This window comes from Dama dama, chromosome 5 (genome assembly GCF_033118175.1).
Source record: "Dama dama isolate Ldn47 chromosome 5, ASM3311817v1, whole genome shotgun sequence".
In the NCBI taxonomy this organism is placed as follows: domain Eukaryota; kingdom Metazoa; phylum Chordata; class Mammalia; order Artiodactyla; family Cervidae; genus Dama; species Dama dama.
Genome location: NC_083685.1, coordinates 59,628,476 through 59,656,110, shown reverse-complemented (window position 1 = coordinate 59,656,110; position 27,635 = coordinate 59,628,476). Strand labels below are relative to the sequence as shown.

At 41.0% G+C, this 27,635-nt stretch overlaps 1 protein-coding gene across 4 annotated transcripts in view; it reads left to right on the top strand.

The window, feature by feature from the left end:
- Nucleotides 1-16,033: 16,033 nt before the first annotated feature.
- The window catches only part of PRMT9 (protein arginine methyltransferase 9), a 28,706-nt gene continuing 17,104 nt past the window's right edge, over nucleotides 16,034-27,635 (top strand). For 2 of the 4 annotated variants that reach the window (XM_061142459.1, XM_061142462.1), the window contains exons 1-6: nucleotides 16,034-16,401; nucleotides 18,868-19,016; nucleotides 20,534-20,770; nucleotides 21,276-21,443; nucleotides 23,626-23,728; nucleotides 24,729-24,835. In XM_061142459.1, the coding sequence (XP_060998442.1) occupies nucleotides 16,213-16,401; nucleotides 18,868-19,016; nucleotides 20,534-20,770; nucleotides 21,276-21,443; nucleotides 23,626-23,728; nucleotides 24,729-24,835 (953 nt within the window). In that variant the 5' untranslated portion in view covers nucleotides 16,034-16,212. Of the gene's footprint in view, nucleotides 16,402-18,867; nucleotides 19,017-20,533; nucleotides 20,771-21,275; nucleotides 21,444-23,625; nucleotides 23,729-24,728; nucleotides 24,836-27,635 lie in introns of those variants that run through there. The other 2 variants (XM_061142460.1, XM_061142463.1) reach the window with 2 other exon arrangements.

Sequence of the window (27,635 nt, the reverse complement as noted above, 5' to 3'; positions counted from 1 at the left end):
ATCAGCATTGTAAATCCATACCAGAGACTCTTGGATGACCAGGTTCATTGTCAATGAATGGAGTATTTTCAAAGGAAACCATTTTCTGAGCAGTAGCTCTTAACATTGGGCTTAAAATATTCAGTAAACCATGTTGTAAACAGATAGGCTGTCATCCCAGCTTTGTTGTTCCACTTACAGAGTACAGGCAGAGTAGATTTAACATGATTCTTAAAGGTCCTAGGAGTTTCAGAATAGTAAGTGAGCATTGGCTTCAACTTAAAGTCACCAGCTGCACTGGCCCCAGCAAAAGAGTCAACCTGTCCTTTGAAGTTTTGAAGGCAGACATTGACTTCTCTCTAGATATCATAGTCCTCGATGGCATCTTCCTCCAATATAAGGTTGTTTCATCTACATTGAAAACCTGTTGTTTAGTGTAACTACCTTCATTAATTATCTTAGATCTTGATGACTTGCTATAGCTTCTTGAACAGTCCTTGCTACTTCACCTTGCACTTTTATGTTATAGAGATGGCTTCTTTTTTTAAACCTTATGAACCAACCTCGGCTAGCTTCAAACTTTTCTTCTGCAGCTTCCGTGCCTCTCTCAACCTTCACAGAGCTGAAGAGTTAGGGCTTTGCTCTGCATTAGGCTTTGGCTTAAGGAGATGTTGTGGATGGTTTGATTCACTAAAACTTTCTCCTTATCAGTAATAAGGCTGTTTTGCTTTCTTATCATTCATGTATTCACTGGAGTAGCACTTTTAATTTCTTTATAAGAACTTTTCCTTTGTATTCACAACTTGGACAACTGGTTCAAGAGGCCTAGGTTTCAGCCTGGCATGATTTCCTCACTAAGTTTAATCATTTCTAATTTTTTAAATTGAGAGACATGTGAGGCTTCCTAGGTGGTGCAGTGGTAAAGAATCTACCTACCAATGCAGGAGCTGCAGAAGACACGGATTCAATTCCTGGGTTGGGAAGATCCCCTGAAGAAGGGAATGGCAACCCACTCCCACTTGCCTGGGAAATCCCATGGTCAGAGAAGCCTGGTGGGCTATAGTCCATGGAGTTGCAAAGAGTCGGACATGACTTAGTGACAAAGCTTCCTTTCACTTGAAAACTTAGATGCCATTGTAGGGTTATTAACTGTCCTAATTTAAAAACTTTTGTGTCTCAGGGAACAGGGAGGCCCTAGGATAGGGAGAAAGATAGGGAACAGCAGGCTGATGGAACAGTCAAAACACACATAGCATTTATTGATTATGTTCTCTGTCTTATATGGGCATGGTTCGTGGAGCCCCAAAACAATTAAAATAGTAACATCAAAGATCACTGGTCACAGCTCACTGTAAGAAGCATAATAATAATGAGACAGTTTGAAAAATGGTGAGACTACTAAAATGTGACATCAGGGTGCCTTGTGCTCAGTCATGCCCGACTCTTTGTGATCCCATGTACTATTACCTGTCAGGCTCCTCTGTCCATGGGATTTCTCAGACAAGAATACTGGAGTGGGTTGCCATTCCCTTCTCCAGGGTATCTTCCTGACACACAGAGACATGAAATGAGCAAATGCTATTGGAAAAATGGTGCTGGTAGACTTGCTTGATGGAGGGTTGCCACAAACCTTTGATTTGTAAAGAATGCAATGTCTGCAAAGTGCAATAAAGTGAAACATAATAAGGTATACCTGTACCTGCAACCAGAAAATCTTCCAGTCTTTGCAGAGGACCCATATGTGTTTATTGTGGCCTACTTTCAACACTAGCCTTAGATCTGTAAAGTCAGTAGGAGGTGAGAGTTTCAGAGGTTTTTTTTGGGGGGGTCTTCCTGAGCATTCATACAACCTTATGCATGCATTTGGCCTTTGACCTTCTCAAGACTGTCAAAGCTTTGCAAGTCCTTATAGGACACTCATTTTCCTCACAAGCTTTTTGTTTGGTTTACTGTTTGCCCCAGTTACGAATGATCACCTTGGCAGCAGCAACCTAAGACAGTAGACTATAAGGATTTTCAACAAATACCGCTGGGAAGGAGCTTTAGTACTAGGCTAGTTGCTGTTCTCGTTTAGTCACTAAGTTGTGTCTGACTCTTTTGCAACCCCATGGACTGTACCCCACCAGACTCCTCTGTCTGCGGGATTTCCCAGGCAAGAATACTAGTGTGGGTTGCCATTTTATTTTCCAAGGGATCTTTCTGACCCAGGGATCGAACCTGTGTCTACTGCATTGGCAGGTAGATTCTTTACCACTGAGCCACCAGGGAAGTTGGAGTTAGGCAAAATAGATATATGCCTTTGAGTCACCATTCTAGGGAGCCACCAGGCAGATCAGAACAAATAACTAATAACAATTCTTTACTCATTCTGGTACCAGAAATGCAGGCTGTTATTTTTCCAGCTACTGCTGATATAAGGAGTGGGAGATGGGACTGGAATCCCATTAATACGTACTAAGAACCAGCTATTTTCCTTGAAAAAACATTTTTGCCAGGTTGTTGCAGGCCTTTGGCTAATTTCCAGAGTTCAAAGAAAGTTGATTCTGACAGTCTTTTGTCTAGTTTTGGTTGCTTTTATGGAGGGGTGGAATTTGGAGTTCCTCACTTCACTATTTTAACTGATGTCACCTCAGCCCATTTTAAACCTTGATAATAGCTAATCTAGAGACAAAAAGCACTGTAGGAAACTAATAATTAAAAAAAAAATCTTTGTTGCGATAGGACAGACTAGAGAGTTCAAGTTTGTGGCCAGGACTCAATTGTTGATGGAACCTCTATCTTTGACATCTTGAGGAATCTTAGTTTATGGCAGCTGTGCAGATTCTCTTTCTAAGCTGTGCCAGAAAGAGTTTGTACAAGTGTTCGAGGCAAAGCCAGTCCCTAAGAAGGCTTAGTCCAATATGACCCTCAACTTTTCAGATTCTTAAACTCGAAAGCATTACGTCCAATTCTCAGAAATGATTCACACTAACCAAACTCATCATAAACTAATTTATAAATAATAATATTAATACATTATTTCATAATGTGAACTGTTACTGGCAAAACAATCAATATCTGATCATTTTGGAGTCACTGTTTCCCAGTGTTTTTGTACCTTTGGAAGACAGCAAGCTGAAAAATTGCTTGGCAAGCAGGGTAGGTATAGTAATGTTGTTGTTGTTGTTTAGTTGCTAAGTTGTGTCTGACTCTTTTCAACCCCATGGACTGAGGCACGCCAGGCTTCCCTGTCCTTCGCCATCTCCTGGAGTTTGCTCAAATTCTCATCCATTGATTTGGTGATGGTACCCAACTATCTCATTCTCTACTGTCCCTTCTCCTTTCACCTTCAATCTTTCCCAGCACAGGGTCTTTTCCAAAGTGTTGGCTCCACATCAGGTGAGCAAAGTATTGGAACTTCAGCTTCAGTTTCAGCATTAGTCCTTCCAATGGACATTCAGGATTGATTCCCTTTAGGATGGATTGGTTTCATTTCTCTGCAGTCCAAGGGGCTCTCAAGCATCTTCTCCAGCACCACAATTCGAAAGCATCAATTCTTTGGCACTCAGCCTTCCCTGGTGGCTCAGACGGTAGAGAATCTGCCTGCAATGCGGGAGACCCTGGGTTGATCCCTGTATCAGGAAGATCCCCTGGAGGAGGGAATGGCAGTCCAGTCCCGTATTCTTGCCCAGAGAATTCTATGGACAGAGGAGCCTGGCGGGCTACAGTCCAGGGAGCTGCAAAGAGTTGGACACAACTGAGTGACTACACTTTCACTTTTTTTCAGCTTTCTTTATGGCCCAATTCTCACATCCATACATGACTACTGGAAAAATCATAGCTTTGACTATATGCACGTTTGTCAGCAAAGTGATGTTTCTGCTTTTTATTTATAATATGCTAACTAGGTTTGTCATAGCTTTCCTTTAAGGAGCAAGTGTCTTTTAATTTCATAGCTATAGTTCACTGCCCACAGTGATTTTGGAGCCCAAGAGAAATATCTGTGACTGCTTCTACTTTTTCCTCTTCTAATTGCTTAAAGTTATGGGACTGCATGCCATGATCTTAGTTTACTGAATGTTGAGTTTCAAACCAGCATTTTCATTCTCCTCTTTTACCCTCATCAAAAGTCTCTTTAGTTCCTCTTCACTTTCTGGCATTAGAGTGATATCATCTGCATATCTGAGGTTGCTGATATTTCTCCCAGCAATCTTGATTCCAGCTTGTCATTCATCCAGCCTGGCAATTCACATTATGTGCTTTGCATAGAAGTTAAATAAGTAGGGTGACAATATACACCCTTGTCATACTTCTTTCCTATTTTGGAACTAGTCAGTATTTCCATGTCAGGTTCTAATTATTGCTTCTTGACTTGCATGCAGATTTCTCAGGAGACAAGTAAGGTGTTCTGGTATTCCTATCTCTTTAGGAATTTTCCACAGTTTGCTATGACCCACAGTCAAAAGGCTTTAGCATAGCCAATGAAACAGAAGTAGATATTTTTCTGGAATTTCCTTGCTTTCTCCATGATCCAACAAATGTTGGCAATTTAATCTCTTGTACCTCTGCCTTTTTCTAAACCCAGCTTGCATATCTGGAAGTTGTTGGTTCATGCACTATTGAAGCCTAGCTTGAAGGATTTTGAGCATAATCTTACTATCATGTGAAGTAAGTGCAACTGCATGGAAGTCTGAACAATCTTTGGCATTGCCCCTCTTTGGAACTGGAATGAAAACTGACCTTTTCCAATCCTGTGGCCACTGCTGAGTTTTCCAAATTTGTTGACATATTGAATGAAGCACTTTAACAGGATTGTCTTTTAGGATTTTAAATAGCTCAGCTGGAATTCCATCACCTCCCCTAACTTTATTCATAGTAATGCTTCCTGAGGCCCATTTGACTTCACACTCCAGAATGTCTGGCTCTAGGTGAGTGACCACACCATCGTGGTTATTCAGGTCAATAAGACCTCTTTCGTACAGTTCTTCTGTGTATTCTTGCCACCTGTTCTTAGTCTCTTCTTCTGTTAGGTCCTTACCATTTCTGTCCTTTATCGTGCCCATCCTTGCACGAAATATTCCCTTGATATCTCCAATTTTCTTGAAGAGATCTCTAGTTATTCCTATTCTATTGTTTTCCTCTATTCCTTTCATCATTTTATTAAGAAGCCCTTCTTATCTCTCCTTGCTATTCTCTGGAACTTTATTCAGTTGGGTACATCTTTCCCTTTCTCCTTTGTCTTTCGCTTCTCTTATTTTCTCAGCTATTTATAAAGGCTCCTCAGACAACCACTTTACCTTCTTGCATTATTTTTGCTTTGGGATGGTTTTGGTCACTGCTTCCTGTACACTGTTATGAATCGCTGTTAATAGTTCTTGAGGCACTCTGTCTACCAAATCTAATCCCTTGAATCTATTTGTCACCTCTACTGTATAATCATATGGGATTTGATTTAGGTCATACCTGAATGGCAACCCATTCCAATATCCTTGCTGGAAAAATCCCATGGACCGAGGAGACTGACAGGTTACAGTCCGTGGGGTCACAAAGAGTTGGACATGATTGAGTGTGCACGTTGTTGTTGTTGAATAGCCTAGTGGTTTCCCCTACTTTCTTCAACTTAAGCATGAATTTTTCAATAAGGAGCTGATGGTCTGAGAATAATGTAGCTGGGTGTTATTGTAAAATATTTCTTGTAGGTAGGGTACCAGGGAAAACGTCCATCTCTAACTCTGGGACTCATTTGTAAAACGTCAATTGCGGTCACTGCTTAAAAGTATTGGTGTGAGGATTAAGTGGAATTACACATGTGCATGAATCATGATTTCATTACAAGTGACAGAGACAAATTCAGCTTTAGCTTAGACACAAAGGAAAACTTCATGATTCACAGAATCCAAGGAATGACTGAACAACCAACCCATAATACCTTCCTCTTTGTCCCCGTTCAGCTTTACTCTGTTAGCTCTGTCCCCTGCAACTTATCCTAGTTTCCTCCATATGACAAGGAACATGGTCACTGATAACTGCCAGGTTTTACAACTTAGAAGTTGGCTACCAGAGAGTCTACTTTTTTCCCGTTTCATTCTTACTTCCTGTTAGAAAATATTTGGGTTATACCCTCAAGCCTGAAGAAATCAACTGTGGCCACAGGATTGGGAACTTGAAAGAACATGCAATTTTCCCACAGGATCTACTGGGCTTAAGACAATAGGAGAAAGTGAAAGTGAAAGTCGCTCAATTGTGTCCGACTCTTTGCGACACAAATTCTCCAGGCCACAATACTGGAATGGGTAGCCTTTCCCTTCTCCAGGGGATCTGCCCAACCCAGGTCTCTTGCATTGCAGGCGGATTCTTTACCAGCTGAGCTACCAGGGAAGCAAGACAATAGAAGAGAAGTGTAGTAAATTGTATTGTTGTGGTTTAGTCACTAAGTTGTGTCCAAGTCTTTTGAAAACCCATGGACCACAGTCCACCAGGCTCCTCTGTCCATGGGATTCTCCAGGCAAGAATACTGGAATGGGTTGCCATGCCCTCCTCCAGGGGATCTTCTCTACTGAGGAACTGAACCTGAGTCTCTTGCATCTCTAGGATGGGCAGGTAGATTCTTTACCACAGAGCCACCTGGGAAACCCAATAACCTGGTAAAGATAACACAGGTCCCAGAAAAAGAGAGGGAAGATGCTGATTGGTGAAACATTACATTATTTAAAACAGTCCCTACAATACAGAATGCATTCAATACAGACTCCCCTGAGAAACATCAATAAATCCTAACTTTCTGGACTTCCCTGGTGGTCCAGTGGTTAAGAATCCACCTGCTAATGCAGGGGACACGGGTTCAATCTGGGAAGATCCCACACACCATGGTCAAAAGCCCATGCACCATGACTCCTGAGCTCAAGCTCTAGAACCTGTGCTCTGCAACAAGAGAAGCCATCACAATGGGAAGCCCTTACACCACAAGGGAGAGTAGCTCGCATTCACTGAAACTAGATAAAGTTCACATAGAATAAAGACCCAGTGTGGCCAGGAAAAAAAATTCTAACTTTCCAACTCCCACTTTCAGTGAGTCACAAAAATTTCTCATTACAAAGGTGAATTACAATATACTGAGAAAACTTAATTTATTCATACTCCTCAGATTTTATTTATTCTGTATGCTGCTACCCTGATTGGATTTAGGTGCATCTCTGGTCCTGGCAACTCATTGGAAGTGCAGTCTTAGCCACTGGGCCACCAGGATAGCCCCCATCAGACATTTAATGACTTCATTAATTCTAGCTGTTATTCAGAATGCTGCAGATAAAGAATGAATAAGGCATACTTCCTGAGTCCCAGGAACTTACTTTCTAGTCAAGAGGATAAACACATCACTTCATTTATACAATTGGGGCTTCCCTGGTGGCTCAGTGGTAAAGAATCCAGCTGCCAATGCAGGATATGCAGGAGATTGGGAAGAGCCCCTGAAGAAGGGAATGGCAACCCACTCCAGTATTCTTGCCTGGAAAATCCCATGGACAGAGGAGCCTGGCAGGCTACAGCCCATGGGGTTGCCGAAGAATTGGACACGACTTCGCGACTAAAACCAAAACCAAATGTGCTAAAATGGAGTTATGGGTAGGTGACTATGAGAAATCAGAGAAAGAATACTTTGCCTAAATTAGCAATTTGGAGAAGTGGAGAAGTTTGAACTAAGTAAAGACGACATGGAGTGAGCAGAGCATATTAGATGGAACACATTATATAAAGGGAGGGAGAACTACCGTAGCCAAAATGTGAATGAAGACAGTGAAGCAGGAAATGTTGGAGACTGAGGCTAGAGGGGTTAAGTGGGAGCCAAATCATGTAGCCTGGGCTTACTTGAGGAGCTTAGACTTAACCTCATATGGGAGTGGCTTCAAACTGGGCTCAACGAAACCCCTCAGGCTTTACTGAGTGGGGGAGGGCGTGGAAGCCCGTCTGGGCGTCAGAGCTCTGGTTCTGACATCTGCTTGAATGGGAGCAGCTCAGTTAAGCTTTATCCCTCTGCTGCTCCGCTCAGTCACTCAGTCGTGTCCGACTCTGTACGACTCCTCTGTCCAGGCTCCTCTGTCCGTGGGATTCTCCAGGCAAGAATACTGGAGCGAATGGCCATTCCCTTCTCCAGGGAATCTTCCCGACCCAGGGGTGGAACTAGAGTTTCTTGAGTCTCCTGCATTGGCAGGCAGAGTCTTTACCATTAGCACCACATGGGACGCCTCCTAACCATTATCCCATCATATGCAAAATAGTTCCCTGACCTAAAGGTGTTGGGTGTTGATCAAAATCTTACACGTAAGGGGGTTGGAGAGGGTATCTTTGGCTTGGAAAGCATGAGTCCTGAATAGTTTAAGCCGACTGCTCTGAAGACAGATCACAAGATGAGTTACTATTTCCACAGGGCCTGTAATAATCTGGTTCACATCCAGTGAGAACCTTGCACAAGGACTAGGTCACAGGAATCTTCTGTGAGCATTACTTTCCACCAAGGTCAAAAAACCTGTGGGTTTGTCACCACAGTTTAAGATCTATCCTTTATATTGCACCAAGAAAAACACTGTATTTGCTTCCTTTCCTTAACTCAATTGTGGGAGAAGGCTGAATTAAGCACTTAAAGCTCTCAAGGCAGATGTCAGTTTATTTGGGAGGCAGTAGGAAGAGGAGGAAAGATTTCTTGTCTCCTTTCTCCTCTCCCCTCTCCCCCACCCCCGTTACAGGTCTCCAGGTCCAAATAAGACTCGGGTAACTGACAGGCGATACAGCCCCTCTTGTGTGGAAGCCTGGCTCCTCTGAGAACCATGAGTTCCCCTCCAGGGGAAGCTGGAGTAAGAACAAGTAACTCTTACTGAGGGCTTAACATGACCTGGGTACCATAACCATGGGCTTCCCTGGTGGCTCAGAGAGGAAAGAATCTGCCTGCGATGGGGAGACTCGGGTTCAACCCCTGAGTCGGGAAGATTCCCCTGGACAAGGGAATGGCTATCCACTCCAGTATTCTTGCCTGGAGAATTCCATGGACAGAGGAGCCTGGTGGGCTACAGTCTGTGGGGTCACAAAGAGTCAGGCCTGACTTAGAGACTGACACTATTATTACTACTATTAACTTATTTAATCGTTACAACAAAGCTAAGAGATAGGTACCGTGTGATCCTCATTTTATGTACAAGGAAATTCAGGTCTAGAAGTTAAGTAACAACTTGTTAAAGATGCCTCAGTGGTAAATGGCAGGGCTAGGGTTCAGATTCAGACAGTAGCCTCTGACAATCACTGAGCTAAAACATCTCCTTACAGAGAGCCCTTTGATGTAAAGGGTGTAAAAAGTCAACATCAGAAAGCCTAGCCTGGGACCTGGAGTTGGCCTTTTTTGGGGGGCTGCTCTGGGCCTTCTTGCGGCATGGGCTTTTCTCTACCTGCAGCGAGTGGAGGCTACTCTCTAGTTGCAGTGCACGGGCTTTTCATTGTGGTGCCTTCTCTCGTTCAGTCACTGGTTGCAGCTCCCAGACTCTAGAAGAAGTGAAGAGAAGTCGCTCAGTCGTGTCAACTCTTTGTGACCCCGTGGATTGTCGCCTCCCAGGCTCTTTGGTCCATGGGATTCTCCAGGCAAGAATACTGGAGTGCGTTGCCATTTCCTTCTTCAAGGGTGCTAGAAAAAGAAGTCGAAACTGCCCTTATCAACTCATTAACTTCCACAGGTCTGAACTCTAATTGGGTCAACTATTTTATTTTGCTCAGGGAGGACACTATAAGTAGACATTCTTGGGGCTTTTAGCTACTAAGGAACCCCAGATCTTTAATGCATTCTCAAATAGCACATTCTAAGTGTGGACTGTACAATTCACACTTGGTACAATCTAGAACAATCTCAGTGTGGAAAGTTACACATTCAACATGACTCTTGCCTTTCCTGTCCTGAGGGAAACCTTTGATTAGGATTTAGAATTATTCTCCACACAACTTATTTGTTTAAAAAGTTTATAACACACAGCTCTAGGTGCTGGGGAGCCAATGAATTTGTGAAATTTGCTTTTTAGATCATTTCAGCTACAGCAATGAAGATGAAAGATGAATTTAAGAGGTGCATGACTGAAGCCTAGGGGATGAGAGGCCATTATAATAGACAAGGGGAAAGATTAAAAGATGAATGCAGGCAGTGGCAGCAAGTAATCAGAGGAGGGGGAAGATTTTTTTTTAAATTTAGGAAGTCAAGAGGTAAAACTTGGTAATTTCACTGATTATTCTCCATTTGTGCTACAGAAGCATTTTATACCTTTCTTTGTCCTGCTCTGTGCCCTGGAGGGTGACTGACTCTCTGAACTGTGTCATCTAAGATTCTATGCTGGCTGGCTTTGGATTGGGTACTGCTAGTAGGAGGCATCACTAAGAGATTGGTAGGTAGGGGGAGAAAAAGGTCAGGGAATTCTCTGCTCTGCGGACGGCCGTATTTCCAGTTAGGTGGCCTCTCTTCCATACCTACAACTCTTTCCGGGTTCTGGTAAAGTAGGCCTCTCCTTCTGCTTCTTCAGGACAAAGGATGGTAATAGCTTCCAGGTGTTGCTGGTCTCTGGACACCTCGTGAGCTTTGCTGATTCCCTGAACCTCCCTGACCTCTGTCAACAGTCCTTTGATTAAACTCTCTTTAACTGATTAGCCCTCTGAGTTTTTTCCTGCTGGGACCTGGACTAGTCATGATTGATGGGGAATAGGGAGAGGAGAGCAAAGAGTTGAAGTGACTCCCAGGTTTAGATTTTTTCCTCTAAGTGGATTTTTAGCATTTTTCTGAATGCTTTGTCAGGACATGCTCTATTCAGATTCCTTGGAATCCATCTCTGGCACCAACATTTTGGTTGGTATTTCCAGCAGGAGACTCTGGCAGGTTCTCCAGAGCCAAGCACAGTTGATACATGGATTTCTCTTTCACTGCCTCTGAACTCTGTTGTCACACTAGTATAAGCCCCAGTACACTCAGATTTTCAACTCAGCATTGGTTTTGCTGTTGTTAGTTTTACACCTAACTTTGAGTTCTAGATTTTGAAATGTACAAGGAACAATTAGAAAGGGTTGCGTAAAACAACAGCAACAAGAATCCTAAGTACAGTAAAAGCTTTTTTAAAAATGGAAGAAACTGGGAATATTTAGTGAGAATCCATTAATGCAAATGTTAATAGCCAAGCAGTTGTACTATGACTGTAGTGTTTTGTTGATTCAATTGTAAAATTTTCTTTCCAACAAATAATTCAATATGATGAACATTTTATTTTTCATCATACAACAATCACTTCAACCCCAAAGAATTTAGTTGGCTCTTCACAATTCTTGTTAAGCCATAAACAAATTATATTCCCACTCCCCAAACTGCCTTTATGCCTAAACTGCCTACTCTACGTACTTCAAATACACCAGCAACCCTACAGAAGCCTTCCCCAAGGAAGAGGAGAGTGAGATGAACTGGAAGGGTAAGACTGACATCTATGCACTGCTCTGTGTACAACAGAGAGCTTGCGGGAAGCTGGCGCACAGCACAAGCTCAGTTCGGTGCCCTGTCTCAGAGGTGTGCGATGGGGTGGTTGGAGGTTCAAGAGGGAGCGGACATATGTGTATATATATAGTTGATTCCCTTCGGTGTATAGCAGAAACTAACACAATGCTGTAAAGCCATTATACTCCAATTAAAAAAGAAAACAACTTGCCCCTTACCCTGCATTCCTGGTATGCACATTAGCCTCTCCAGGGAGCTCTTTAAGAAGACTCATTCTTAGACTCCACTGCAGGCCAATTAAATCAGCATCTTTGGAAATGAGGCCCAGGTGTGGATATTGTTTAAAAGCTGCCAAAATGACGCTAAAATGCACAGAGCTGAGAACAAGACTCCAAACCATAGAACATACAAGATCTTGCGAAAAACATAGGGGTCTCCTCAGAAGATATAAACCCAAGATACCTTGTGTCCAGTAAGCTGTTTAATCCCTTGTTAATGAACTTCCTGTGAGCGTTCTTCCCCCTCTTAACCTTCAACTTTTGCACACTGGGAAGCTGAGAGCCCTTCAGTTGGTTTTGCTTCCTTGTTTGGCATATGTGGTTTGTTGACAAGCTGCCTAGAACACGGTGAAAGATAACCACAACTAAACCTGCTTCTGAGTCAGCAGTGGTTTTCCCCATCAGTGAGGTTTTTCTTAGAACCTTAAAAGAGGGTGGAAAAAAAAAGCATATAAATGAAGGAATCAGACTCTTAAGAGTCGTTAAAGATTACAGTTTTGGTTGGAGAGGAGGAATGATGCTTTCAATATTTTCAAAGAAACCTTTGACTAAGGACCAAGAACTAAAATGTACATTGTGCATTTGCTTCGCATCATACTTCAGGGTTCTTTGTGATCAAACATAGTTCTTTCAAACTATGAAAGAACTATGAAACATAGTTCTTTCAGTTCTTTCAAAAGAACTGAAAAGTAATTTCAATAAATATAGTTAGTCTTCAATAAACATATATAGTCTTGAGGAATTCTAAGTCTCATGAATGAGGTAATAAAGGAAGAAAAAATAATACTTAAAATATGTTTTCTATCTCAGTTTCTTGTGGTGAGCAAATGTCCCATGCTATTTGTGTCAGTTCCATTTTTTTTTCAAGTGACTTTCCCTAGTGTCTAAGAGAGTGTTAAAGATAAACCACAAAGAAATGCAAATAACCTGTGATTTCTGTATCTAGAATATTCAGTGTAAGTTAGTGAGACTTAGTAGCTCACAAAGTTATCTGAAGTTTTTCAGAAGGGGCAGGGAGCATCCTTAGCATTTTTTTTTTTTTTTTTTTTTTTTTAGCAGTAGTCACTGCCCACAGGTTGATGCTATAGGAGATGACAAAACAACTGAAGTTGGCTTCTTTTCTTTTCTGCCCTTTCTCTACTTCCTGTCAAGTTTTCTCTCCATCTCAGCCTATATTGACTTGGTAAGAATATGTCCACTTTGAGTTTCATGCAGTCTAAATGTTTTAAGTAGTTTGGTTATCTTAACAAACCAAACAGATTGAAAAAAACAAAACAAGGCAAAACAAGAGAAAAGAAACCTTGCCCTGTGGAATGGGAAAGCATACCCTGGCATACAAGATCATCTATAAAATGAAGTACTGCATAATTCAGCAGAAGCAGGGACTCACGAAGGTGACAGAATGATAAAGTCTGAAGTGATTCCCCCCAACCAAAATCTCTGGAGAGAATGATTAGGAAGCCTCCTTCTGCTTTCTGGAGAGAAAGTCCAGCCAATTACATTTGACATTTATTATTATTTTTTTTTTTTCTGTGACACTTTCCTTACTTTTAGCAATCATTTTTAAGCTCCAAGGGCTCTTTTTTAAAATTAATGTTTTGGCTGCGCTGGGACTTTGTTGCTGCAAGTGGGCTTTCTCTAGTTGTGGTGAGTGGGGGTTACTCTCTAGTGGTGGTGCAAAGGCTTCTCATCACGGTGGCTTCTCTTGTTGCAGAGCAAGGGCTTTAGAGCATGGTCTCAGCGGTCTACTACAATGGTCTCTTAAAAGATATGAGTTGTATAGACTTCTGATCAAATGCTTAAAGGTGTCAGTGATCTAATTTTTAACAATCCAGCTATGTTTTAAAGGAGCCTATATAACAGTAATAATGCATAGCATTAAATGTATATTATATACAAAATGCTGATACATATAGCATCTCATTTGATGGTCCAGTCCATCTTGTGTCCAAAGTAGGAGAAGCAGCTTTGTTAGGTCTTTTTTCAAATACTCTTAAGGAAAGGTTCTTGAATGGGCCAGTAAGGATCAAGCTTGGACTAGAATGCACTTTTTTTTTTCAGTTAAGTAGTCTTTTCATGTTCTACTACATCCTGCTGGGACGAAAGAGCCCTTAGCATTTCAGCTGTGTGAGGTGATGAAGGAAGAAATGTTCACATACTAAGGTATGGGGAAGTCATTCTTGCTTATACGTGATTTAACTTAAACTTTGTGCTAAGCAGAACAGCCTGCTTTGTAGCCTATTTAAACATACATTGTACATTCGCTTTAACCATTCAAGAAAACCACTGCCCAGAAGAAAAGTGTCCATTTTAAAGACAGAAGTGCCTCTCTCTTCCTGGAGCGTCAATGGTCAGGTCTGTAGTCAATCGATGATAAGGCTTTCTTCCCCGAGCAGAAGGCCGTACCCACTCACTGTGTATGTGCTGCTCTGTCTCTTTGAAACCTGAAAGAATGTAGCTCTGTCATGTTTGACACTCTTTGTTCTGACAATATATAAAACTGTGCTGAAACCAGGTTTCCATGAAACAGTTCCTCAGAGCTATCCAACAGCCTGTTTGCCTGGCAGTTAATTCTCAGTTTGGTTCCAAAGAAAATCTCTTCTATTCTCACTATAGATCAGTTACTGATGATTCTCCCCATATACTGAAATAAATACAGTTCAATCTTAAATTTAGTACAGAAAGGAGCAATTGAGATTGAGAGAGAAATAAGGACCTTAAATGGTTGGTAAAGTCTTAAGCTGCAAAACCGAGTGGGGTGATGTAGTTTCCACTAAAATTTTTAAAAATCTAATTGCTTACTTTGAGCCAGACTCTGCCAGGTGCAGAGTTAAAAAATTATTAAAAATAATCCTGTCCTTGAGGAATTTTCTGGCTATCACAGCAGGCCACAATCTAGTGATCTGGATTTTGAAGAACTGATTAGAATTTACCTAAGTGCTGTAAGGAAGAGTGGTTCAGATAACCAGGTCAAAAGAGAAGGCAAAAAGGCATGTAAATGATGCATTTCTGAGCACTGGAGTCCCCAAAGTCTGTCAGTTTGACATGCAAAATGCTCCCCCTTTTTTGTTCCTTAAGTAAACATTCACTATCTGGGTGTATGAAACTAGGGAAAAGAATGGCTTTTTTCAGCTGTAATTCCTATGCACCACCCCCTCCGTTTAGGAAGGATATGGAAGTTGGACTATAAAGAAAGCTGAGCATGGAAGAATTGACGCTTTTGAACTGTGGTGTTGGAGAAGACTCTTGAGAGATCCTTGGACTACAAGGAGAGCAAACCAGTCAATCCTAAAGGAAATCAGTTCTGAATATTCATTGAAAGGACTGATGCTGAAGCTTAAACTCCAATACTTTGGCCACCTGATGCAGAGAACTGACTCATTGAAGACCCTGATGCTGGGAAAGATTGAAGGCGGAGGGAGAAGGGGACGACAGAGGATGAAATGGTCGGATGGCATCACCTACATGATAGAGATGAGTTTGAGTAGGCTCCGGGCATTGGTGATGGACAGGGAGGCCTGGCGTGCTGCAGTCCATGGGGTCGCAAAGAGTCGGACACGCCTGAGCGACGGAACTGAAGTGAACTGACCCCCTCGGATTTAAAAGTTCTGAATTTACCCCTTAGGGTCCACACTTGAATGTAGAAAAATTTTTAAATGTAATAACGTAACCAGTATACAGTAGTGATAACCTCGAAGAGTTGAGATAAATCCTAAGTGTGTCTTTGAGAAAACGGAACAGGAAGTCAGGGACTCGAATTTGAACCGTGCCTGTGTGTGATTTTCCTGGGCAAGTACCATCTCAGGATATCCCTCTCAGTCTGTAAGATGAGCATGATCTGTGAGGATGATTTTTAAAACGTCGGTGAAAGCATTTCCTCGACCCCATTTGGTGTGCTTCTGCTATCTCTGAGTTCTTTCCACTTTCGCCACTTGGAGATCTAGTGATCACGACCCAAAGGGCTTACACATCACCACAAATGCCTGACCATCTCTCCTCACACATATCACCTCCCTCGCGGGCGGGTGCAGCTTCGGCTTGGTTGGGGCGGCCGAGTTTAGGTGTCCCAGCTGAGGTCACAGATTCCTGAAGTCAGGAAAGAGGGAGAAAGCTATTATTGTTTCTTGTCAAACGCCCAAACAAGAAAGAAGTCATTAGGGAAGGTCTCCTAAGCGCACGCGCGGTGGACGCCTTATCGCCTAAATGGGGGGGGGGGGCAACGTGCTCACGTCGGGCGTGCAGACGTTCGCGCAGCGGGCGCCGCCAGCCAATGGGGCCCGCCCCACCGGGAAGGGGCGGGGCTTCTGCCTGGCGAAGGTGGGCGAACTAGTGGTGGCCAGGGAATAGGTTACCTGTGCAGGTTCTGGCGCTCCGGTTAGTTACGTGGAAGTCGTGTCACCGAGACTGTTTGCTCCTTCCGTTTACCAGAGCATCTTCCCGTTGGTGATACTGGCGCAGATTTCTGCCGGTGACTCTGTCATGCCGAACTCGCGGCCCAGGCCCCGCCGGGGCGCCGGGAGTGGCGCCGGGGCAGCTGGGCGGGACGAGCTGGTGTCGCGGTCCTTGCAGAGCGCAGAGCATTGCCTGAGTTCGCAGGACTTCGGCACCGCCTATGCCCACTACCTCCTTGTGCTCAGCCTGGCGCCGGAGCTGAAAGACGATGTGAAGGTGAGGAGGGCCCTTCTCCCGCAGGTCGAGCCTCTGTTCTTGTATAAGTAAATTAATACTTAGGAAGTTGGAGGAGTGTGGTCTATAAGTGCCTAGTGGTTGTTATTAATGTTTACTGTTCACCGTTGACTGTTTTATTCGGAACCGCAACCAGCCTGTTAGAAAATATCGTTTGCTGACCCTCGAAAGGTACATCCAGAATCGTATTCCTTTTCACCACCTTCTTTTTTACTAGCCTGATTCAAGCCTCAATCATCCCCTGTTGACTTTTGCAGTTCGCTTTGGCTAGAGAAACTAGACTGTCTTCTGCAACACAGCCAACGTGAGCTTTTCATAACAAAAGCCAAGTGGTGTCATTCGTCCATTTCAAAACTTGCACTTCATTCAAATTCAAAGGTTATATTGCACATGAGGCCTTCAGTGATCTTCTGTCACGTCCTGTATCTAATTCTAGAAAGCTCCTGCCCCAGGGCATTTGCACTTGTCTCTCCTCTCTACTGTTGTGGAAACAATGCTGAATTAAATTTGGAATTAGCCTGAAGTAATCATTTGGTGATGCATTCTTTAAGTTTCAGTTATTAGATTATTTCTGAGAGTTACTCTGTTGAAGTTCTGTACTTTTTTTTTTTTTTCAGGTTACTTTAGAAGAATTTCAAAAAATGATTTAGCTTAATTTTGCATTCAGTTTTCAACCTGAAGCTACTTTGCTTTATTTCATGGAAGGTTTCTCAACCTCAAGACTGTTGATATTTTGGATAGGATCCCAGAATCCCCGACTTCTTCCCAATAGATGTCAATTTTGTATAGACATTTATAGTTCACAAAAACTTAATGTAAATTCCAGGACCAGCTAGCCTCAAGGAGGAGAAAGTGTTACCTTGAGATTGAGTTTGCTCTTCTAGGTAGGCAGACATAGAATAATGGATCCATCCAAGTGCTTTTCCCTCAGTTCTTTGCTCCTAAGTTTCCTCTTGTAAAACAGGGACGGTGTGTATTAAAAATATATATAAAGTTTGTATTTCAATTCCTGATGTTCAGTAGGGTTAAGTAACTAGCTCTATTTCCTGCAAAACAAAGTCTCATATTTCTTTTCATGGGCCTCTGTGAAAGACCTATTTCTTTAGTCTTATTTCCTTCTACTTCCCATCCTCACACTTCAGCCACGCCAAGCTCCTTACCTATAAATTCCCCAATCCATTTTATGTAATCTGTGTTTTTTTTTTCCTCCCACACCCTAGAATCTTCATCCTATCCTTGTCTCTCTAGTGAATTCCATTAAAATTCTGTTTCAGGTTTAACTCTCCTGTAGAAAATATGGGAAGATGATATAAATGTTGTCCGTGATAAAGCTGGAATGACTGCAGGCTGCTCTGTCTACACCGGGTTGCAGCGTGGAGAATGTTGGGAGGGAGATGGGACGGGAGCGAGGGTGACTGTGGGAAGGCAATTGCTGTTGTCTAGCAAGTGGTCACTGGAGAAGGCAGTGGCACCCCACTCCAGTGTTCTTGCCTGGAGAATCCCATGGATGGAGGCGCCTGGTGGGCTGCAGTCCATGGGGTTGCTAAGAGTCAGACATGACTGAGCGACTTCCCTTTCACTTTTCACTTTCATGCATCGGAGAAGAAAATGGCAACCCACTCCAGTGTTCTTGCCTGGAGAATCCCAGGGACGGAGGAGCCTGGTGGGCTGCCGTCTATAGGGTTGAACAGAGTTGGACGCAACTGAGCGACTTAGCAGCAGCAGCAAGTGGTCACAAGGCCCACATTGTATTGGGTGCAAAGAGGCATGAAGTATGAGTGAAAGGCCCCCACAACGCGGGGAGAGGAGGTGACAGATTTAACGAAAATGAGAGAGAATTGGCTGGGTTTGAAATTAATTGTTTTGGAGTTAATGTAGCATTATAAGGTGACTTCACAGTCTGAGGTTGAGTGGTACCTTAACCTTTGTGAGAAGAATGTTACGGGTTCAGTTTAGAACACTTTGAATTTTTTTCAAAATTGTATGTTGAATTTCTCTCTGTGAGGCCTCTGTCAGGATAGGAACAGGATTGTTGTTCAGTGCTCTTCTCTGCGCACTGGTCAGGAAATGTTTGGGTTGAGCTGAGTCTGAGATTGGGTAAGGGTGCAGTCCCTGGTTGAGATGACTACTAGGGAGCGGTAATTATGGGCCTGAGGTACAGAAGAGAGGGTCTTGATTTGACATGTAGATGTTGCATCCATCAGTGTAGGTGATGCCTTGGGGATGAATGTCAAACTGTCTTAATTTTGCCTTTTACTACCATGTAGGTGATAAAATTTACTCATTTATGCATTTGTTTATTCAGTAAACAGGCCTATTAAAGCCAAATAAGACTTAAGGTAATTTTCAATTGTCATTAAGTTTTATTTTCTGTGGACTCTTCAAGTTGTGTTGAGTATGCTTTCATCATTTATGTTATTGACTAATTTACTGTTCTCTTTTGTGAAGGAAACTTTTCAGTATACGCTCTTCAGATGGGCTGAAGAACTTGATGCTCTCAGTAGAACACAAGACCTACTTGGCTGCTATGAGCAAGCCTTGGAACTGTTTCCTGATGATGAAGTGATTTGCAACAGTATGGGGGAGCATCTCTTCAGGTGTGCGTTGGTTTCAGTATTACAAGTTCAGAATTATTCTGGATCCGTCTGGATTGGATAAATGTGTAGTACAGTAATTTGAGCAGGGAAAGTTTACTACAAAGAATTATTAACTTTAAAGGGCTCAGACTAGAGAGTTGGCTAGTGAGAAGTAAAGAGAACTCAGAAGCATGTAGGAGTAGTAGACACAATATATAATAATTTTACATCATATACTGTGTAATAGCTGCTGCCCTTGGGGCCGAGATCAGGTATCCATGAAAGAGTTCCTTTCCCTGGACTGAGATATACAGACCTTGTTGGAGAGGACATAGCCTGATTGCCAGGGTGGCAGAGAAGTCACTGAGGTCCCTTGCTGGGGAACCTTCTTGTAAACCTGTTCTCCAGAACTTCCTGGAAACTTGGCATTTCCTTTCCTAAGAGTGCCATTCACTCTTTGGGTTCTGCAATGTTTTTTTTTTTTTTGCTTATACCATACCCAAAATGAATAGTCTGATTCTGTTTCTCTAAAATTCATGGGATGCTTAGAGCTGCTTGCAAAGAAGCATGAGTATGGAAGGGTTCTGCCGGCTCAGTTCTCTTCATCATGTGGACCATACGCTGGTGTGGTGCATAAATCACCCGTCAGTAATAGAGAGGTATAGGAATAGAGATTGTGAGTAAACATTTAGAAACCTGAAGAGCAGTTTGCGTAAATCCAAGCACGTGGTCAGGTATCTCACTTGTTGAGGAGAGCCTGGGCCACTCTGATGGCTCTGAAATCTGGTGTGGGAGCTACACAGCAGCTAACCCTGTGCAGTACAAGTGTGTTGGCCTACAGGTGGGTAGCTATTTTACAAAGAGAGGGAGTTTTTAGATGGTTTAAGAAGCAAGGTGGTTTGATAAGTTTTTTTCCTTCCGTCTTTTGTTATTGATTTGCTCATATATAATTCAGTAGTAATTTTTGGGTGACTCACCTTTGATTTTTTTTCTTCAGACACAATGACTCTCTTTTTGCAGTCATATTCACTTGGTTTCTGTTATTTTTAATTAAAATATATAATTTTTGTAACAAGTACAACAAAATATATAATTCTAGTAACAAGTGTAAATTGGTCTGGCTGCAAATATGCTAACTCTTGATGACCATTCTGCTCAGTTGAAGGCACAGCAGAGAGACACCTGCTAGCCATAGGCATTAGTATTTTTTACAGTGGAGGTGGTTTTTAGAAACCTGGTGTTCTAGAAAGTTGTTTAAATGGAAGATGACTAGGAGAGCTTCTACTATACGATAGTAAAGTAGTTATTTCATAGTCAGGCCCTTGTTAGTGTCCTGGAATGCATAAATATAATAGGGATTCAGAAAGGAAAGAAGTAAATGAGACTCGCAGTCCTCACTGAAGGCTTCCCAAGGAGACGGCACTTGTGTTGGGTAGGATTTGGGGTGCTGGAGGGGGGTTCTCAGACTAGATGAGTGACATGAACCAAGGCATTAACAGTGTATAGTTGAATGTTTCATTTGTCATTTTTCATTCTAGAATGGGCTTTAGAGATGAAGCAGCTGGGTATTTTCATAAAGCAGTGAAGCTAAACCCTGATTTCAGTGATGCAAAGGAGAATTTTTATCGTGTTGCAAACTGGTTGGTGGAACGCTGGCACTTTATCATGCTTAATGACACCAAAAGGAACACGATTTATAACGCAGCAATCCAAAAGGCGGTGTGTTCGGGCTCCAAAAGTGTTTTGGATATTGGAGCAGGAACTGGAATACTTAGGTTTGTTGGAATTGTGTTTTAATTACATATACATGTATACTAATGTAAATTAAAGATTTTATCAAATGTCGAAAATTTTGACAGTGAAATTTAAAAATAGAGATTAATTTATTTCTCATAATCTTGTTAAGATTATTCATGCAGCTATTATTATTGTCATTTTCACTATAACTTTTTCTTTATTAAGAACTTGACATAGCCATCAAGAAACATTTGGAGTTATCATTGAAATTTTGAATAATGCTTTTACAAGTAGGTTTTACATTAACATTCTGGTTGAGTCTAGTTTTTAAAAGCTATTAGCCTTCTGCATGACAGTTGTCTTAGTAACGTGGATGTTATGATTTATTGTCTGATTTGTTTCTTGGCGAGAATATTAGTTCGTTTTTTCAAATGCAGAGTAAATAATGATTGTGGTAAAGAATAAAAGGAAAACCCCGTGTTTCATAATTTCACTGAAATTTGAAAAGAAATTTTTTTGATGGAACACTTTTTCCCCCTGTAGCATGTTTGCCAGGAAAGCTGGAGCACATTCTGTCTATGCCTGTGAGTTATCCAAGACCATGTATGAACTTGCCTGTGATGTAGTGGCAGCAAACAAGATGGAAGAAGGGATCAAACTCTTACACATGAAGTCGCTTGACATAAAAATTCCAAAACACATTCCTGAAAGGTACTACGCCATGAACTAATTTTACTGTTTATAATCCACTATTTTACTTCTTAAGAATTAAGATATTCACATTTCTAGCTTCTAGTCCAAATAGAAATGCTGAAACCTTTATATTGTGAAGGTACAGATATAGGATAGTTCAGCATAAGATGAATTTTCATAATGTCATATTCTTGACAAAGAAGATTTGGAGATCTTGAGAAAAATATGCAGCAAGGGATTTAATCAATAAACATCAGCTTTAGCAAGTTACTTTATCTTTGTTCATTCTGGTATTCTGGTTGTGAAAATGAATCATGCCTCCTATGGTACATAGCTATTTAAAAATTGTAAACGTAATGCGTGAGTAGATTAAGCTTGATGGACTTAATCCCATTCGGTGGTAATATTCTTGGCTAAAATGAAAGCTTTGGAAGCATCAGCTGTCAACGTATTTTGACTTCCCCTTTTCAAATGCTTTGAATATTATGTCGTAAGTCTCAACTTTTTAGTGTTATTTCATTTTGATCCATATTACAAGGGGATGGAATTTTAGAGCTAGAGGGGATTTAAAAATCGTCTGGTCCAACAAACTATCGTTTTTAGATACACTTTCTCTGTGTAGCACTTGTGTTACTACCTCCCCTGGGCAGTCTCTCTTTTTGTTTTACTTAAATTCAGTTCACATTGAAACAGGGCTTTTTTGTACTCTGTCATCCATGGGACTATGATTTTGAAAAGTTTTCTTCCGTATATGTATAAGAATATTTAAATTTACACGATAGTTATGCTTTTCAATTGTCTCTAGGTTTGTTTTCATGAAAGAAGTCCTGTTAGATTGTTGAGGCAGATATTAAATACATTTTATAGAAATAGTGTCCTCAATTGTCTTAGTCTGATCAGGCTGCCGTTAACAAAATCCCACAGACTAGAGTGGCTGGAATTGCAGACGTTTATCTTCTCACAGCTCTGGAGGCTGGAAGTCCATGATCATGGGTGCTGGCAGATTTGGTTTCCGGCAGGAGCTCTCTTGCTGGCTTTACAGATGGTCGTCCTGTTGTGTCCTTACATGGCCTTTCCTCTGTGCCCGCGAGGAGAGAGAGATCAGTGCTTTGATCACCTCCACTTTTATTAGGACACAGGTCCCATCAGATTAGGACTTCACTCTTATGACCTCACTGAACCTTAATTAACCTCGTAAAGATCTATCTCCAAATACAGTCACACTGGGAGTTAGCGCTTCAGTGTGACTTTTGGTTGGTACCCAATTCAGTACATAGTGTGAGTCAAAGTTACATTACCTTAATCCACTTTTTTCTCACACATAGTTCTATAGAAAGGATGTATTGGCTTTGAATGAAGAGATATGGTTTATAATAATAATAATCTGTTCTTGTCTAGTCACTAAGTCATGTCCAACTCTTTGCGACCCTGTGGACTGTAGCCTGCCAGGGTCCCCTCTCCTTGGGATTTCTTAGGCAAGAATACTGGAGTGGGTTGCCATTTCCTTCTCCAGAGGCTCTGCTTGAAAATATCTTTTTCTTGTAACTACAGAAATGAATGATATTGGCAGTGAGTACTAAAGAAGTTCGATGAAGGGAGAAACTTTTTTTGGGTGTGTTTTTGGGTGAGATTTTCTAGAAAGAATAGAGAGAGACCAGAACTCTGCGGGTTAGGCTTTGGTGAAAACTCCAGGTGTGGGTAAAGCACGAGAGGCGACAGGAGGGGGACAGTCAACATATGAGAGGTAAACATGGGTAATGGAAGTGGGGGAAGGGTTTGGAGGGGAGGCTCTCTCCTGCACTGTAGGGGAGTCACTGATGGTAGGAAGTATTTGTATAGAACATTGGGGATGGATGTCCAGTTACTCAGGGTTAAGGAGCGGGACTGGTAAAAGTAATGGATATGAACCAATCCTTAGGGTCTAGGCAATGAAAGAATAACCCAGGAGGCAGCAGGTCAAGTGAAGTTTGTCTGTGACCCCTACTGTCCCTGCCAGGAAGCTGCCAGTGGAGAACAGAGGAGCCTTGGAGCAACATTAGAGTTCCTTAGGATTCAAGGGTAGATGTTAAACATGAAATGTATGAAAATTTTATATTTGTGCTGTGTCTATAATATATTCTTCCTTCTCTCAGCTTTGACATCTTTTACATAAATAGTATGATATTTTACTTACATATATCTTTAAAAAATCATTCTATAGAGTGTCCCTAGTTGTAACAGAAACTGTCGATGCAGGTTTATTTGGAGAAGGAATTGTGGAGAGTTTGATTCATGCATGGGAGCATTTACTTTTGCAGCCAAAGGTAAGCAGCATGAAAACACTTAAATTTGATTAAGAATTCATTATTCAGTAGATGGTTCATTGAGCCCCTAGCATAGTTGCAAAGCAATAGGAGATGCGTCCCACTATTGAGGTACATACTATATAGCTGGCAAAAAATCCGTGTGAACAAAATACGTTTAATAACATAGTGCAGTGTATTCTTGTGTGCCCAAGTGGGGTATACAGGCAGGAGTTCTTAGGAATTGAGGTTATGTGATGAAGGGATTGACTCTAGAATTCTCGAGTGAGGTTGAGAAATGGAAGTATTTTGAGCTGTAAAGCTTCACTGCTCATATTGTATATTTGGCAAATTTACTAAAAGGGAATGTAGTGGGTAACTGGTGTGGTATGATTTTAAGGTACCACTTGGACCTAGGCTGGACAGAATTGACTCGTATAATTGCTAAGTTGTATTTTACATTGAAATCCTCTACTGTGGCCCATAAACTGTAGCTTTCATGTATATATTGATATATGTATTATGAAAGAAAGGGTTTTAACATGTAATAAGAATTGACTACTTACAGAAAATTATTTGGATTTAAAATAGCTAATGAAAGGTTGAAAAAAGAGCAGTTTGTTTTTCAAGTAGGTAATGGTGATTTTGGCCTCTTCATTAAAGTCATACCCAAAGATCTTTTCTTGTGTGCAAATTAGAGGCTTCTAGCTCCCACCTCCCTCCCTCCCTTTCTTCTTACTAGTACTTAAAAAAAGAAAAAAATTTATATGTATATACACACACACATATATATGATATATGTATACTTATACATTCATATATATATATAAATGGAAATAAACTTTTAAAGGAAAAAAAACTTAATCTGCTTATCATTAACTATTGTTTTTCTAAGCTTTCTTATAAATTTTCATAGCTTACCATCATACACACATATTTTTTTTTTTCATACACACATATTTTGACAAAAATATTTTGACATCACAGTAGCAGAATATAATTTTTACTGTTATATTTTTAGACCAAGGGTGAAAATGGTAATTGTGAAAAATATGGGAAAGTTATACCAGCAAGTGCTGTTATATTTGGGATGGCAGTAGAATGTGCAGAGATAAGAAGACATCATAGGTAAGTGATTATTTAAACAGTAAATATTAAAAAATATTTCAGTAATTTTGAGGAGTTGCCTATACTTAAAAGGTTATTTAGTGGACTTGCGGATGAGAATGTATTATCTTCTGACCTTTAAATTCATGATATTTATTCCAGTCTTAATTTTATTTTTGCTTTTTTTTTTGTCTTTAAAACTTTCTTCAAAAATAAGACTCTTGGATTAACAATCAGCTTTCAGTTTTCTAGTGGAGAATTTAATTTTGATACAACATAGTATCCTTTTGATGTGTGATAGATTCATGAGAAAAATACTAAGTTCAAACTAATTTTAGAGTGAAATAAAAATTTCCGTGTGAAAATAATTTTATTTCTCCCAGTTTTCTGTTCTTAATAACTGTTGATATTATAATGTTTTATTGGTGCATGGGATGAAATTTCAGGATCTTTGTACCCTTGAGATTCTGAGATTTATGCAGTGTGATACAGGTGAAAATTTTTTTTAGTTATAAAAACTTCTTGGTTCTTTTTTTTGAACATTAATGAATTTTTTATTTTGCTGAAATGTTGATCCATATTGTTTCAGGACTTTTTAAGGAGGTCCTCCATCTGATAACTCAGTAGTAGTAAATGTAACACATAAATATTTTAGGAAATACTGGTGATTGAAAGAAGAAAATAAAAATCATCCTGAGCGCCTCACTGGTAGATAACTACTGCTTATCTTCATAGTATATTCCTCCTTACACTCCTCAGTGTATGTTACAGGGTGATAAGTAAAGTAGTTAGTGATTGGTCAGGCACAGGCACTAACCAGAAAGTGGCCTTTGCCAGCAGATTGGCTGAATTAGAGTGAGCTAGTTGGTTGTCAGCTCTGTGTAAGTAAATGTGTGTGTGTATAAATTTCATTTTGCTTCAGTAAAAATGATCAGTATCAGTAAATCTATTAAAATATCAGTAAATATATTAGCTCTAGTGAGCCTCTTCATGTTAATAGATGTGCTTCATGGTTTCTTAAGAGTAGTTTCCTAGTGTTGCAGTTCCCAGAGTTTAGAGGTTTTAGGTTTTAAGAAACTTGGTTTATTAGATATAAAAACTAGAAATGAAAAACAGTAATTTATTGATGCAGAAATAGAAAAAATAGATCAGTGTAACACAATACTCTAGATACACCTTTGAATTTATAGGGATTTAGTATGTGATACAGATGAGGTATTTCATTTGAGTGGAGAAAGGATAAACTGTTCAGTAAATGGAGATGAAGTGCTTCACTTGGGTAAAATTGTTGTTCTTCAGGTGCTCAGTCGTGTCTGACTCTTTGCAACTCCTTGGACTGCAGCACACCAGCCTCCCTGTCCTTCAAATGGTTAAAGTTAGATCTTTACTTTTGATTCCAAAATGAATTAAGTATCTAAGTATAAAAAATTCATTAAGTGGTGAAGGCTTTCCAAAGCAAAACAGAGGGAGGATCTAGAAGCCATAAAAGATGGACAAATTTAACACATTAAAAGAAAATTGAATACCTGGTGAAAGACAGTATAAAGTTAAAAGGCAGATGACAAGCTGAGGTAAAATTTCCAACTTTTAGAATAAAGCTAAGTTGGAGAAGACTCTTGAGAGTCCCTTGGACTGCAAGGAGATCAGCCAGTGCGTCCTAAAGGTGATCAATCCTGAGAGTTCACTGGAAGGACTGATGTTGAAGCTGAAACTCCAATACTTTGGCCACCTGATGCGAAGAGCTGACTCATTTGAGAAGACCCTGATGTTGGGAAGGATTGAGGGCGGGAGGAGAAAGGGATGACAGAGGATGAGATGGTTGGATGGCATCACCGACTCAATGGACATGAGTTTGGGTGAACTCCGTGAGTTGGTGATGGACAGGGAGGCCTGGCGGGCTGCAGTCCATGGTGTTGCAAAGAGTCAGACAGGACTGAGCGACTGAACTGAACTGAAACATATTTGCAATTGTCTATTAATGAGAGAAATGGAAATTAAATCAATAGGATAACATTTTTAACTGTTTACATTCTGAAACATTAAAAATGATTGATAAGGGGAATTCCCTGGTGGCCCCGTGGTTGGGACGCCACACTTTCACTGCCAAGGCCCCAGGTTTGATCCCTGGTCAGGAAAGTGAGATCCTGCAAGCCACACAGTGGGGCCAACGAAAGAGATAATATCCTACTTTCTCATGTTGTTGTTTAGTTGCTAAGTTGTGTCCGACTTTTTTGAGACCCCATGAACTGTAGCCCACCAGGTTCCTTGTTCGTGGGATTTCCCAGACAAGAATACTGGAGTGGGTTACCGTTCCCTTCTCCAGGGGATCTTCCTGGCCCAGGCATTGAACCTGGGTCTCCTGCATTGGCAGATGGATTCTTTACCACTGAGCCACCAGGGAAGCCTATTTTCTCATAGATATGGGGAAAATGTATACCCTTTTGGTGCAACATTTTAGTAGCTCAATTTGGCGTTGTCTAACAAAACTAAAGCTGTGTATAGTCTTTTATGTAATGTTTCTACTTCTGATAATTTGTCCTAATAAATGTGTACAGGGATGCTTACTATAACACTGTAATTGGAAAAACCAAAAAGCATCTGATGAAGCATTCACCCAGTGCAGTACTTTATTTTTTTTTCCGGTGCAGTACTTTAAAGGAAACAGTTAAGGTGCATATGTAGAGAGGGAAAGAAGTTAATGACGATTAGTGAAAAAGAAGCCATAATTCTAGGAGCAGTGAGCATACATGGCCCTCAAATCTTGGCTTTTGAATACCATTCCTCACCATGGGGAACTGTAACTCCTTGAAGAAATGGCTGC